The sequence below is a fragment of the Hydractinia symbiolongicarpus genome, chromosome 9 (genome assembly GCF_029227915.1).
Source record: "Hydractinia symbiolongicarpus strain clone_291-10 chromosome 9, HSymV2.1, whole genome shotgun sequence".
Lineage (NCBI taxonomy): Eukaryota > Metazoa > Cnidaria > Hydrozoa > Anthoathecata > Hydractiniidae > Hydractinia > Hydractinia symbiolongicarpus.
In genome coordinates, this window is record NC_079883.1 from 11601348 (window position 1) to 11615185 (window position 13838).

General features: G+C 41.1%; 2 protein-coding genes, 11 non-coding genes and 1 pseudogene across 13 annotated transcripts; 3 read left to right on the plus strand and 11 right to left on the minus strand.

Annotated features, from left to right (window-relative positions):
* Positions 1 to 223: 223 nt before the first annotated feature.
* On the minus strand, positions 224 to 388 carry LOC130660315 (U1 spliceosomal RNA). The gene has a single exon (XR_008987515.1). It is a non-coding gene; the product is annotated as a U1 spliceosomal RNA (small nuclear RNA).
* A 185-nt stretch (positions 389 to 573) lies between these two features.
* Positions 574 to 765, minus strand: LOC130661363 (U2 spliceosomal RNA). Its single transcript, XR_008988555.1, has one exon. It is a non-coding gene; the product is annotated as a U2 spliceosomal RNA (small nuclear RNA).
* A 322-nt stretch (positions 766 to 1087) lies between these two features.
* On the minus strand, positions 1088 to 1160 carry Trnar-acg (transfer RNA arginine (anticodon ACG)). The gene has a single exon. It is a non-coding gene; the product is annotated as a tRNA-Arg (tRNA).
* Positions 1161 to 1687: 527 nt separating this feature from the next.
* On the plus strand, positions 1688 to 2305 carry LOC130657477 (histone H1-delta-like; annotated as a pseudogene).
* A 1905-nt stretch (positions 2306 to 4210) lies between these two features.
* On the minus strand, positions 4211 to 4771 carry LOC130657478 (histone H2B, gonadal-like). The gene has a single exon (XM_057460462.1). The coding sequence runs from the start codon at positions 4763 to 4765 to the stop codon at positions 4361 to 4363; it is 405 nt and encodes a 134-aa protein (XP_057316445.1). The 5' UTR covers positions 4766 to 4771; the 3' UTR covers positions 4211 to 4360.
* Positions 4772 to 5626: 855 nt separating this feature from the next.
* On the plus strand, positions 5627 to 5745 carry LOC130658366 (5S ribosomal RNA). The gene has a single exon (XR_008985581.1). It is a non-coding gene; the product is annotated as a 5S ribosomal RNA (ribosomal RNA).
* A 328-nt stretch (positions 5746 to 6073) lies between these two features.
* On the minus strand, positions 6074 to 6238 carry LOC130660316 (U1 spliceosomal RNA). The gene has a single exon (XR_008987516.1). It is a non-coding gene; the product is annotated as a U1 spliceosomal RNA (small nuclear RNA).
* A 185-nt stretch (positions 6239 to 6423) lies between these two features.
* Positions 6424 to 6615, minus strand: LOC130661364 (U2 spliceosomal RNA). Its single transcript, XR_008988556.1, has one exon. It is a non-coding gene; the product is annotated as a U2 spliceosomal RNA (small nuclear RNA).
* A 322-nt stretch (positions 6616 to 6937) lies between these two features.
* Positions 6938 to 7010, minus strand: Trnar-acg (transfer RNA arginine (anticodon ACG)). The gene has a single exon. It is a non-coding gene; the product is annotated as a tRNA-Arg (tRNA).
* A 3051-nt stretch (positions 7011 to 10061) lies between these two features.
* LOC130657511 (histone H2B, gonadal-like) lies at positions 10062 to 10771 on the minus strand. Its single transcript, XM_057460500.1, has one exon. It carries the CDS (start codon positions 10614 to 10616, stop codon positions 10212 to 10214), a length of 405 nt encoding a protein of 134 aa, XP_057316483.1. The 5' UTR covers positions 10617 to 10771; the 3' UTR covers positions 10062 to 10211.
* Positions 10772 to 11478: 707 nt separating this feature from the next.
* Positions 11479 to 11597, plus strand: LOC130658367 (5S ribosomal RNA). The gene has a single exon (XR_008985582.1). It is a non-coding gene; the product is annotated as a 5S ribosomal RNA (ribosomal RNA).
* Positions 11598 to 11925: 328 nt separating this feature from the next.
* Positions 11926 to 12090, minus strand: LOC130660318 (U1 spliceosomal RNA). Its single transcript, XR_008987518.1, has one exon. It is a non-coding gene; the product is annotated as a U1 spliceosomal RNA (small nuclear RNA).
* Positions 12091 to 12275: 185 nt separating this feature from the next.
* On the minus strand, positions 12276 to 12467 carry LOC130661365 (U2 spliceosomal RNA). Its single transcript, XR_008988557.1, has one exon. It is a non-coding gene; the product is annotated as a U2 spliceosomal RNA (small nuclear RNA).
* Positions 12468 to 12789: 322 nt separating this feature from the next.
* Trnar-acg (transfer RNA arginine (anticodon ACG)) lies at positions 12790 to 12862 on the minus strand. Its single transcript has one exon. It is a non-coding gene; the product is annotated as a tRNA-Arg (tRNA).
* Positions 12863 to 13838: the final 976 nt, after the last annotated feature.

The window sequence follows — 13838 nt, forward strand, 5'->3', positions numbered from 1 at the left end:
TAGTACGAGAAAAAAGAGCTTTCAAATGCATACAAACTCGATCTATTGCCGATCATCCAATAACCCTGACGGAATGGCAAATAAAATAAAATTCCGCCGCCTTCCGAGGACTTATATCGCAATCACGTTTCGTAACAGCCAAGCGAGGTTTTACCTTAGCGTTTAAGTCACCACCGACATTTGGCCGCGCAACTTTTCTAAGCTCATTCATTTTGACTTAAGGAGGGGGCGAGCGCGGACGCAGGCCCCCACTACCAGAAATTGTACGGTCGAGTTACTGACGTTTGCAGTAATCGCAGAGGTCAGCCCAAGCGTAGTGCAATGCAAGAGCCTCACTCTGGAAGAAAACCCTCATTGATCAGTCTTTACTTCCCCGTCAGGTAAGTATGAGTTGGAACTGCACCGTAGCATGAGGGTACCCTTCAAAGTTTGTTAATGCTTGTGGCTTGAGTGTGTTATAAACTGCCGTGTCGCGGGGCATAGGCTGTATTCTCCCCCAGTGTACGCGTTTTGTTCCCGCCGTAGACTATGCAGAGTGCCGTCGGAAAGAGGACTGCTATTATTCTTTTATTGCTTATGTGGGCCGCCATCGGTAATAGTGCAACACCAAGGCAACCCGTGGTCACGGCGTGAATGAATCCACCTCCATGACCCAAGGCCAAAAATCAGATTAATATACTGACCATTCAGAGAATGGCCTACCAGATATTAAACTGATAAGAACAGATACTACACTTGATCTTAGCCATTAGGCCGAGAAGCGATAAAGAACAAGCGTTGCCATGATAGGCATCGTCCACACACCGTAACTGCTTGTGGAGCATGTCACGTTACTGTAAAGCTTACAACTGTCACCGCGTACGGATGGACGGCGACATAGTAAAAATCACGGCTGTTGATTTAGCCGTAGGATGGAGAGCGACTGTAGCGAGTGGATGGTAACTTACATGAATGCTAACAAAGGCGACGATACTAAGTGCGTGATATTACTTTCCAATATGTCTGCGTACATTCCGTTTATCAACGCATTACGCCAGAACGTGCGCGCGCGTTACACAGTAGACCATGCAGCCGAAATGCGACAGTGCGACCCTGCCAGGAGTCGAACCTGGAATCCCCTGATTCGTAGTCAGATGCCTTATCCATTGGGCCACAGGGCCATGCTTATGACTTCGCCCCATCGTCATTTTGGCTTGCGCATTCGTTTTACTTACGACAGAATTCTTCGTGTTTGTAGCCATGAAAGAAAGGGACTTCTGTGAGTGAATTTTTTTACTGTGGTCTAATAAAAAAGTCGAAACGCAGTGCCCAATATATGAATTGCTCCTAATAGCCGGAAACAGGCCGTGTCGATGATGTAGGCCGACATACGCAACGCAAACCAAAGAACGCTTTATGAAAATCCTAACACGAGCGCGGAAGAAGCCCAAATTAACAGACTAGATGTAATGCTGAAGACCTCAAACTCCAGCAGCTTCTCTTGCAGACTATTGCGTCGTACTACAAATAAAAATTAACATGCTTTCGCATAGTCGCGGCACCCAAAACGGACATTATACGATGTACAGAAACACACATTTCTGTTTTCGCGCCAAATCAATTCCCGGGAGTGGTACTTTTACGTCCGCATACTTCGCACCGTCTTAAATTATATCTCATTTACACGGTAATGTTTAGTATACTTCTACTGTGATAACAAGCATCGTTTATCGTTGGATTGTTGTAAGAAAACATTAAAAATGAGTGAAGCAGCTTCTCCAAAGAAAATCGCACCCAAGAAGAAACCTGCTGCAAAGAAGACAGCTGATCACCCTAAATATGTGGACATGATCAAGGCTGCTATCGCTACCCTAAAGGAACGCGGTGGTTCATCTCGCCAAGCTATTACAAAATATATTCATGCAAATTACAAGTTGCTGAAAACTCAGATCATCATCTGAAAATGGCTCTTAAACGAGGAGTAACATCAGGCGATTTGATTCAAACTAAAGGCACTGGTGCTTCTGGATCATTCAAGCTAGGTCAGGTAAAAAAAGAAAAACCTAAGAAAAAGGCCGCAGCAAAAAAGCCAACGGCAAAGAAGCCTACTGCAAAGAAAAGTACACCAAAAAAGAAGCCAGCAAAGAAGAGCACGCCAAAGAAAGCAGCAAAGAAGCCTGCCACAAAGAAAGCCTCGGCTAAGAAACCAGCAGCTAAGAAACCCACAAAGAAGCCTGTTGCTAAAAAACCTGCAGCAAAGAAGGTCAAAAAGACTCCCAAAAAGGCAGCAAAGAAGACCGCAAAAAAATAATTTGTGTGTATCTGGCTATTACATTAACAAACGGCTATTTTTATAGCCACACATTTACAAAAAAACATTATCTTGGTACAAAGTTAAACTTGTTTAAGTCACTTAAACAGTTAAAAAAGAGTAAATTTAAGATTAGATTCCCTAAGTTTAAGTATTTTCGTTTTTAAATTTCTTATTTTCTTGCTTTTACTTTTCTTGCCCTTCATATTTTTAACATTGTCAAACTTTATGTAGCATAAAATTTTTATGTAGCATAAAATTTAAACAGAAAGCAGGACAAAGTTTGATATAAAAAGCTAGCCGTAATATTTTTTATGGATGTGTGGCTATAAAAATAGCCGTTTTTTGTTTGGTAAGATGCTTAGGCACGTTCCCCACGAATTCTTCTTGCCAACTGGATGTCTTTAGGCATGATTGTAACTCGTTTTGCGTGAATGGCACACAAGTTAGTATCCTCGAACAAGCCAACAAGGTACGCTTCAGAAGCCTCTTGCAGAGCCATAACGGCTGTGCTCTGGAATCGCAGATCTGTTTTGAAGTCCTGAGCAATTTCTCGCACAAGACGCTGGAAAGGCAACTTGCGGATCAAGAGCTCGGTTGACTTCTGGTATCTTCTGATTTCTCTGAGAGCAACTGTACCAGGTCTGTAACGATGTGGTTTTTTCACTCCTCCAGTAGCTGGTGCGCTTTTCCTCGCAGCTTTAGTGGCGAGTTGTTTTCGTGGAGCCTTTCCTCCAGTAGATTTACGTGCAGTTTGCTTTGTACGAGCCATATTTTAAGAAGTCGATGTAGTACGGATACACAAGACGGTCTAAAATGCACTATCGCGCCAAAGTTTTATTTCTCATATTGATTGACAGCTAAGGTTCAAAACAAACCATTTGATTGGTGCTAAGAAAGTAATTTCTGATTGGCTGCATAATGACATTACGCTCATTACTTTAACATTTTTATAAAATCTGTGTTTTTTGGCTACGGGAAAACGGCTGTATCTTCTGATACACAAAAGCTTTTGACTTTTTTTTTTTTTAGTAAGTAGCAGAAGGTTTGGCGAATTCCAACGATGCCAAATTTATTGCCTTACTGAAACATTAAGACCACGAATTTTTAAAAAAACTACAGTTTTACTTAAAAAAATGTACAAAATGTTCGGAACATTTTGTAATGACGCAACTCTATTGGTTAATTAGGGTGTTTCCACGAGCAGTAGGTAATTTTATGGCCTCTTTTTAAAGCTGTCTGAATTCTGTTAACTCAAACGTTGTTTTTGTACTCGTTCTGTACGCAACTATATCAATATGTCTGGACGCGGAAAAGGAGGTAAAGGATTGGGAAAAGGAGGTGCTAAACGTCACCGAAAAATTCTTCGTGATAACATTCAGGGAATCACAAAACCTGCTATTCGGCGTCTTGCTCGACGAGGTGGTGTCAAACGTATCTCTGGCCTTATCTATGAGGAAACCAGAGGTGTACTGAAGGTTTTCTTAGAGAATGTTATTCGTGATGCTGTAACCTACACAGAGCACGCTAAACGCAAGACCGTTACCGCTATGGATGTTGTTTATGCCTTAAAACGTCAAGGAAGAACTCTTTACGGATTCGGAGGTTAAGCGTTGTCATTGCTCAACAAAAACGGCTATTTTTATAGCCACAAATCTTTTAAAACATTACTTTGTGCACGCTTCCAAATTACACAATGTGTAAAGTCTTGTCACAGTTACATTTATTGCTATACGATACTATGTCATATATGACACAAAAAAAATTTAGAAATACTTTGTAGGGTTAATTTGCCTGGGAGTGTTTCCGTGAAAAGCTGGGTTAAGTTAAATGTAAGCAATAACATGGATCAATGTACTTGTCTTTTCTGCAAGTACAGCTAATAATACGTATGAAAAGTGAAGCTAATCCACACACACATGGGGAAGTATTTTAAATGTAGGCTAGTGTTCTTAAGCACATTATTTAGAAGTTTTATTAACTTCGGTTAACTTGTAGTGACGCCAAGTAAATGTTTTTTTAAAGATGTGTGGTCTTAAAAAAGACCGTTTGTGTTTGGTAGACGTTGGTTTACTTGCTGCTTGTGTATTTTGTGACGGCTTTTGTTCCTTCACTGACTGCGTGTTTTGCAAGTTCTCCAGGCAAGAGAAGACGTACTGCGGTTTGAATTTCACGAGAAGAGATGGTCGACTTTTTGTTTTGAAGAGCCAAACGCGAAGCTTCGGAAGCAATGCGCTCAAAGATGTCGTTGACAAATGAGTTCATGATGCTCATAGCTTTGCTTGAAACTCCGACATCTGGGTGAACTTGTTTCAAAACATTGTAGATGTAAATAGCATAACTTTCCTTTCTCTTTCTCTTGCGTTTCTTTTCACCAGTTCCACCAATCTTTCCTCCTTTTTTGCCGGCTCTTTTTTCACCTTTCTTGGCTACTTTAGGTGCCTGTTTTCCTCCTTTAGCTGCTGCGTCAGACATGGTTAAAAATTTTTGCTACTTAACTTGTAAATAAGCATTAAACTGCAAGTCAAAACTTTTTGTTTATAAGTAAAAAAATCGGATCGAATTCGATCCGAAAACGCCGATACGCAATTTAATTGGTTAAAAAAAAATCTTTTGTTTAATACTTAATTATGATTGGTTAAAAAAACATGATTTCGATCCTATTTTTATGATGAAAAAACGAGTAAAGTTTATTTCGTTAACACTTACGTTAAATATTCGTACGTTTTTGTATTAACTTACAAATCAAATCGCAGTTATGTCTGGACGTGGAAAAGGTGGAAAAGCTAAGGCTAAAGCCAAGACAAGATCCTCAAGAGCTGGACTTCAATTTCCAGTCGGTAGAGTGCATAGATTCCTTCGTAGAGGGCACTATGCTAACCGAATTGGATCTGGAGCACCAGTTTACTTAGCAGCCGTCTTGGAATATTTATCTGCTGAGATATTGGAGTTGGCTGGTAACGCAGCAAGAGACAACAAAAAAGCTAGGATTATTCCAAGACATTTACAATTGGCTGTTCGTAATGATGAAGAATTAAACAAACTTTTGAGCGGTGTAACCATTGCAGCTGGTGGTGTTTTGCCAAACATTCAAGCTGTCTTACTCCCAAAGAAGAACGACAAAGGACAGAAGAAGTAAACCGCTACACTCAGAAAACAACGGCTATTTTTATAGCCACACATCTTTAAAAAAACATTGTTTTTTTCACAAAACTATAACCTTAAAGTCTAATAGATAATCCATGCATACGCCTTGTCCTAAGTAACTCAAAGAAATTAAATAAAAAAATTTGATCACAACGTCAAAATAAATTGCACGTATTTGCACCTACTAATGTCTACGGCCATACCACGATGAACACACCCGTTCTCGTCTGATCACGGAAGTTAAGCATCGTCGGGCCGGGATAGTACTTGGATGGGGGACCGCCTGGGAACTCCCGGTGTCGTAGGCTTTTCATTTTCATTTGCTGTGATATATTTCTTGTTATAACAATTAAGGAACGTGGCGGTTGTTGAAAGTGTTTCCTATGACATTTTCCTACGACATTTTCAGGTGATAGTACGAGAAAAAAGAGCTTTCAAATGCATACAAACTCGATCTATTGCCGATCATCCAATAACCCTGACGGAATGGCAAATAAAATAAAATTCCGCCGCCTTCCGAGGACTTATATCGCAATCACGTTTCGTAACAGCCAAGCGAGGTTTTACCTTAGCGTTTAAGTCACCACCGACATTTGGCCGCGCAACTTTTCTAAGCTCATTCATTTTGACTTAAGGAGGGGGCGAGCGCGGACGCAGGCCCCCACTACCAGAAATTGTACGGTCGAGTTACTGACGTTTGCAGTAATCGCAGAGGTCAGCCCAAGCGTAGTGCAATGCAAGAGCCTCACTCTGGAAGAAAACCCTCATTGATCAGTCTTTACTTCCCCGTCAGGTAAGTATGAGTTGGAACTGCACCGTAGCATGAGGGTACCCTTCAAAGTTTGTTAATGCTTGTGGCTTGAGTGTGTTATAAACTGCCGTGTCGCGGGGCATAGGCTGTATTCTCCCCCAGTGTACGCGTTTTGTTCCCGCCGTAGACTATGCAGAGTGCCGTCGGAAAGAGGACTGCTATTATTCTTTTATTGCTTATGTGGGCCGCCATCGGTAATAGTGCAACACCAAGGCAACCCGTGGTCACGGCGTGAATGAATCCACCTCCATGACCCAAGGCCAAAAATCAGATTAATATACTGACCATTCAGAGAATGGCCTACCAGATATTAAACTGATAAGAACAGATACTACACTTGATCTTAGCCATTAGGCCGAGAAGCGATAAAGAACAAGCGTTGCCATGATAGGCATCGTCCACACACCGTAACTGCTTGTGGAGCATGTCACGTTACTGTAAAGCTTACAACTGTCACCGCGTACGGATGGACGGCGACATAGTAAAAATCACGGCTGTTGATTTAGCCGTAGGATGGAGAGCGACTGTAGCGAGTGGATGGTAACTTACATGAATGCTAACAAAGGCGACGATACTAAGTGCGTGATATTACTTTCCAATATGTCTGCGTACATTCCGTTTATCAACGCATTACGCCAGAACGTGCGCGCGCGTTACACAGTAGACCATGCAGCCGAAATGCGACAGTGCGACCCTGCCAGGAGTCGAACCTGGAATCCCCTGATTCGTAGTCAGATGCCTTATCCATTGGGCCACAGGGCCATGCTTATGACTTCGCCCCATCGTCATTTTGGCTTGCGCATTCGTTTTACTTACGACAGAATTCTTCGTGTTTGTAGCCATGAAAGAAAGGGACTTCTGTGAGTGAATTTTTTTACTGTGGTCTAATAAAAAAGTCGAAACGCAGTGCCCAATATATGAATTGCTCCTAATAGCCGGAAACAGGCCGTGTCGATGATGTAGGCCGACATACGCAACGCAAACCAAAGAACGCTTTATGAAAATCCTAACACGAGCGCGGAAGAAGCCCAAATTAACAGACTAGATGTAATGCTGAAGACCTCAAACTCCAGCAGCTTCTCTTGCAGACTATTGCGTCGTACTACAAATAAAAATTAACATGCTTTCGCATAGTCGCGGCACCCAAAACGGACATTATACGATGTACAGAAACACACATTTCTGTTTTCGCGCCAAATCAATTCCCGGGAGTGGTACTTTTACGTCCGCATACTTCGCACCGTCTTAAATTATATCTCATTTACACGGTAATGTTTAGTATACTTCTACTGTGATAACAAGCATCGTTTATCGTTGGATTGTTGTAAGAAAACATTAAAAATGAGTGAAGCAGCTTCTCCAAAGAAAATCGCACCCAAGAAGAAACCTGCTGCAAAGAAGACAGCTGATCACCCTAAATATGTGGACATGATCAAGGCTGCTATCGCTACCCTAAAGGAACGCGGTGGTTCATCTCGCCAAGCTATTACAAAATATATTCATGCAAATTACAAAGTTGCTGAAAACTCAGATCATCATCTGAAAATGGCTCTTAAACGAGGAGTAACATCAGGCGATTTGATTCAAACTAAAGGCACTGGTGCTTCTGGATCATTCAAGCTAGGTCAGGTAAAAAAAGAAAAACCTAAGAAAAAGGCCGCAGCAAAAAAGCCAACGGCAAAGAAGCCTACTGCAAAGAAAAGTACACCAAAAAAGAAGCCAGCAAAGAAGAGCACGCCAAAGAAAGCAGCAAAGAAGCCTGCCACAAAGAAAGCCTCGGCTAAGAAACCAGCAGCTAAGAAACCCACAAAGAAGCCTGTTGCTAAAAAACCTGCAGCAAAGAAGGTCAAAAAGACTCCCAAAAAGGCAGCAAAGAAGACCGCAAAAAAATAATTTGTGTGTATCTGGCTATTACATTAACAAACGGCTATTTTTATAGCCACACATTTACAAAAAAACATTATCTTGGTACAAAGTTAAACTTGTTTAAGTCACTTAAACAGTTAAAAAAGAGTAAATTTAAGATTAGATTCCCTAAGTTTAAGTATTTTCGTTTTTAAATTTCTTATTTTCTTGCTTTTACTTTTCTTGCCCTTCATATTTTTAACATTGTCAAACTTTATGTAGCATAAAATTTTTATGTAGCATAAAATTTAAACAGAAAGCAGGACAAAGTTTGATATAAAAAGCTAGCCGTAATATTTTTTATGGATGTGTGGCTATAAAAATAGCCGTTTTTTGTTTGGTAAGATGCTTAGGCACGTTCCCCACGAATTCTTCTTGCCAACTGGATGTCTTTAGGCATGATTGTAACTCGTTTTGCGTGAATGGCACACAAGTTAGTATCCTCGAACAAGCCAACAAGGTACGCTTCAGAAGCCTCTTGCAGAGCCATAACGGCTGTGCTCTGGAATCGCAGATCTGTTTTGAAGTCCTGAGCAATTTCTCGCACAAGACGCTGGAAAGGCAACTTGCGGATCAAGAGCTCGGTTGACTTCTGGTATCTTCTGATTTCTCTGAGAGCAACTGTACCAGGTCTGTAACGATGTGGTTTTTTCACTCCTCCAGTAGCTGGTGCGCTTTTCCTCGCAGCTTTAGTGGCGAGTTGTTTTCGTGGAGCCTTTCCTCCAGTAGATTTACGTGCAGTTTGCTTTGTACGAGCCATATTTTAAGAAGTCGATGTAGTACGGATACACAAGACGGTCTAAAATGCACTATCGCGCCAAAGTTTTATTTCTCATATTGATTGACAGCTAAGGTTCAAAACAAACCATTTGATTGGTGCTAAGAAAGTAATTTCTGATTGGCTGCATAATGACATTACGCTCATTACTTTAACATTTTTATAAAATCTGTGTTTTTTGGCTACGGGAAAACGGCTGTATCTTCTGATACACAAAAGCTTTTGACTTTTTTTTTTTTTAGTAAGTAGCAGAAGGTTTGGCGAATTCCAACGATGCCAAATTTATTGCCTTACTGAAACATTAAGACCACGAATTTTTAAAAAAACTACAGTTTTACTTAAAAAAATGTACAAAATGTTCGGAACATTTTGTAATGACGCAACTCTATTGGTTAATTAGGGTGTTTCCACGAGCAGTAGGTAATTTTATGGCCTCTTTTTAAAGCTGTCTGAATTCTGTTAACTCAAACGTTGTTTTTGTACTCGTTCTGTACGCAACTATATCAATATGTCTGGACGCGGAAAAGGAGGTAAAGGATTGGGAAAAGGAGGTGCTAAACGTCACCGAAAAATTCTTCGTGATAACATTCAGGGAATCACAAAACCTGCTATTCGGCGTCTTGCTCGACGAGGTGGTGTCAAACGTATCTCTGGCCTTATCTATGAGGAAACCAGAGGTGTACTGAAGGTTTTCTTAGAGAATGTTATTCGTGATGCTGTAACCTACACAGAGCACGCTAAACGCAAGACCGTTACCGCTATGGATGTTGTTTATGCCTTAAAACGTCAAGGAAGAACTCTTTACGGATTCGGAGGTTAAGCGTTGTCATTGCTCAACAAAAACGGCTATTTTTATAGCCACAAATCTTTTAAAACATTACTTTGTGCACGCTTCCAAATTACACAATGTGTAAAGTCTTGTCACAGTTACATTTATTGCTATACGATACTATGTCATATATGACACAAAAAAAATTTAGAAATACTTTGTAGGGTTAATTTGCCTGGGAGTGTTTCCGTGAAAAGCTGGGTTAAGTTAAATGTAAGCAATAACATGGATCAATGTACTTGTCTTTTCTGCAAGTACAGCTAATAATACGTATGAAAAGTGAAGCTAATCCACACACACATGGGGAAGTATTTTAAATGTAGGCTAGTGTTCTTAAGCACATTATTTAGAAGTTTTATTAACTTCGGTTAACTTGTAGTGACGCCAAGTAAATGTTTTTTTAAAGATGTGTGGTCTTAAAAAAGACCGTTTGTGTTTGGTAGACGTTGGTTTACTTGCTGCTTGTGTATTTTGTGACGGCTTTTGTTCCTTCACTGACTGCGTGTTTTGCAAGTTCTCCAGGCAAGAGAAGACGTACTGCGGTTTGAATTTCACGAGAAGAGATGGTCGACTTTTTGTTTTGAAGAGCCAAACGCGAAGCTTCGGAAGCAATGCGCTCAAAGATGTCGTTGACAAATGAGTTCATGATGCTCATAGCTTTGCTTGAAACTCCGACATCTGGGTGAACTTGTTTCAAAACATTGTAGATGTAAATAGCATAACTTTCCTTTCTCTTTCTCTTGCGTTTCTTTTCACCAGTTCCACCAATCTTTCCTCCTTTTTTGCCGGCTCTTTTTTCACCTTTCTTGGCTACTTTAGGTGCCTGTTTTCCTCCTTTAGCTGCTGCGTCAGACATGGTTAAAAATTTTTGCTACTTAACTTGTAAATAAGCATTAAACTGCAAGTCAAAACTTTTTGTTTATAAGTAAAAAAATCGGATCGAATTCGATCCGAAAACGCCGATACGCAATTTAATTGGTTAAAAAAAAAATCTTTTGTTTAATACTTAATTATGATTGGTTAAAAAAACATGATTTCGATCCTATTTTTATGATGAAAAAACGAGTAAAGTTTATTTCGTTAACACTTACGTTAAATATTCGTACGTTTTTGTATTAACTTACAAATCAAATCGCAGTTATGTCTGGACGTGGAAAAGGTGGAAAAGCTAAGGCTAAAGCCAAGACAAGATCCTCAAGAGCTGGACTTCAATTTCCAGTCGGTAGAGTGCATAGATTCCTTCGTAGAGGGCACTATGCTAACCGAATTGGATCTGGAGCACCAGTTTACTTAGCAGCCGTCTTGGAATATTTATCTGCTGAGATATTGGAGTTGGCTGGTAACGCAGCAAGAGACAACAAAAAAGCTAGGATTATTCCAAGACATTTACAATTGGCTGTTCGTAATGATGAAGAATTAAACAAACTTTTGAGCGGTGTAACCATTGCAGCTGGTGGTGTTTTGCCAAACATTCAAGCTGTCTTACTCCCAAAGAAGAACGACAAAGGACAGAAGAAGTAAACCGCTACACTCAGAAAACAACGGCTATTTTTATAGCCACACATCTTTAAAAAAACATTGTTTTTTTCACAAAACTATAACCTTAAAGTCTAATAGATAATCCATGCATACGCCTTGTCCTAAGTAACTCAAAGAAATTAAATAAAAAAATTTGATCACAACGTCAAAATAAATTGCACGTATTTGCACCTACTAATGTCTACGGCCATACCACGATGAACACACCCGTTCTCGTCTGATCACGGAAGTTAAGCATCGTCGGGCCGGGATAGTACTTGGATGGGGGACCGCCTGGGAACTCCCGGTGTCGTAGGCTTTTCATTTTCATTTGCTGTGATATATTTCTTGTTATAACAATTAAGGAACGTGGCGGTTGTTGAAAGTGTTTCCTATGACATTTTCCTACGACATTTTCAGGTGATAGTACGAGAAAAAAGAGCTTTCAAATGCATACAAACTCGATCTATTGCCGATCATCCAATAACCCTGACGGAATGGCAAATAAAATAAAATTCCGCCGCCTTCCGAGGACTTATATCGCAATCACGTTTCGTAACAGCCAAGCGAGGTTTTACCTTAGCGTTTAAGTCACCACCGACATTTGGCCGCGCAACTTTTCTAAGCTCATTCATTTTGACTTAAGGAGGGGGCGAGCGCGGACGCAGGCCCCCACTACCAGAAATTGTACGGTCGAGTTACTGACGTTTGCAGTAATCGCAGAGGTCAGCCCAAGCGTAGTGCAATGCAAGAGCCTCACTCTGGAAGAAAACCCTCATTGATCAGTCTTTACTTCCCCGTCAGGTAAGTATGAGTTGGAACTGCACCGTAGCATGAGGGTACCCTTCAAAGTTTGTTAATGCTTGTGGCTTGAGTGTGTTATAAACTGCCGTGTCGCGGGGCATAGGCTGTATTCTCCCCCAGTGTACGCGTTTTGTTCCCGCCGTAGACTATGCAGAGTGCCGTCGGAAAGAGGACTGCTATTATTCTTTTATTGCTTATGTGGGCCGCCATCGGTAATAGTGCAACACCAAGGCAACCCGTGGTCACGGCGTGAATGAATCCACCTCCATGACCCAAGGCCAAAAATCAGATTAATATACTGACCATTCAGAGAATGGCCTACCAGATATTAAACTGATAAGAACAGATACTACACTTGATCTTAGCCATTAGGCCGAGAAGCGATAAAGAACAAGCGTTGCCATGATAGGCATCGTCCACACACCGTAACTGCTTGTGGAGCATGTCACGTTACTGTAAAGCTTACAACTGTCACCGCGTACGGATGGACGGCGACATAGTAAAAATCACGGCTGTTGATTTAGCCGTAGGATGGAGAGCGACTGTAGCGAGTGGATGGTAACTTACATGAATGCTAACAAAGGCGACGATACTAAGTGCGTGATATTACTTTCCAATATGTCTGCGTACATTCCGTTTATCAACGCATTACGCCAGAACGTGCGCGCGCGTTACACAGTAGACCATGCAGCCGAAATGCGACAGTGCGACCCTGCCAGGAGTCGAACCTGGAATCCCCTGATTCGTAGTCAGATGCCTTATCCATTGGGCCACAGGGCCATGCTTATGACTTCGCCCCATCGTCATTTTGGCTTGCGCATTCGTTTTACTTACGACAGAATTCTTCGTGTTTGTAGCCATGAAAGAAAGGGACTTCTGTGAGTGAATTTTTTTACTGTGGTCTAATAAAAAAGTCGAAACGCAGTGCCCAATATATGAATTGCTCCTAATAGCCGGAAACAGGCCGTGTCGATGATGTAGGCCGACATACGCAACGCAAACCAAAGAACGCTTTATGAAAATCCTAACACGAGCGCGGAAGAAGCCCAAATTAACAGACTAGATGTAATGCTGAAGACCTCAAACTCCAGCAGCTTCTCTTGCAGACTATTGCGTCGTACTACAAATAAAAATTAACATGCTTTCGCATAGTCGCGGCACCCAAAACGGACATTATACGATGTACAGAAACACACATTTCTGTTTTCGCGCCAAATCAATTCCCGGGAGTGGTACTTTTACGTCCGCATACTTCGCACCGTCTTAAATTATATCTCATTTACACGGTAATGTTTAGTATACTTCTACTGTGATAACAAGCATCGTTTATCGTTGGATTGTTGTAAGAAAACATTAAAAATGAGTGAAGCAGCTTCTCCAAAGAAAATCGCACCCAAGAAGAAACCTGCTGCAAAGAAGACAGCTGATCACCCTAAATATGTGGACATGATCAAGGCTGCTATCGCTACCCTAAAGGAACGCGGTGGTTCATCTCGCCAAGCTATTACAAAATATATTCATGCAAATTACAAAGTTGCTGAAAACTCAGATCATCATCTGAAAATGGCTCTTAAACGAGGAGTAACATCAGGCGATTTGATTCAAACTAAAGGCACTGGTGCTTCTGGATCATTCAAGCTAGGTCAGGTAAAAAAAGAAAAACCTAAGAAAAAGGCCGCAGCAAAAAAGCCAACGGCAAAGAAGCCTACTGCAAAGAAAAGTACACCAAAAAAGAAGCCAGCAAAGAAGAGCACGC

Coding starts and splice junctions, on each gene's coding strand:
- LOC130657478 (XM_057460462.1), bottom strand. CDS start 4,765: ATGTCTGACGCAGCAGCTAAAGGAGGAAAACAGGCACCTAAAGTAGCC.
- LOC130657511 (XM_057460500.1), bottom strand. CDS start 10,616: ATGTCTGACGCAGCAGCTAAAGGAGGAAAACAGGCACCTAAAGTAGCC.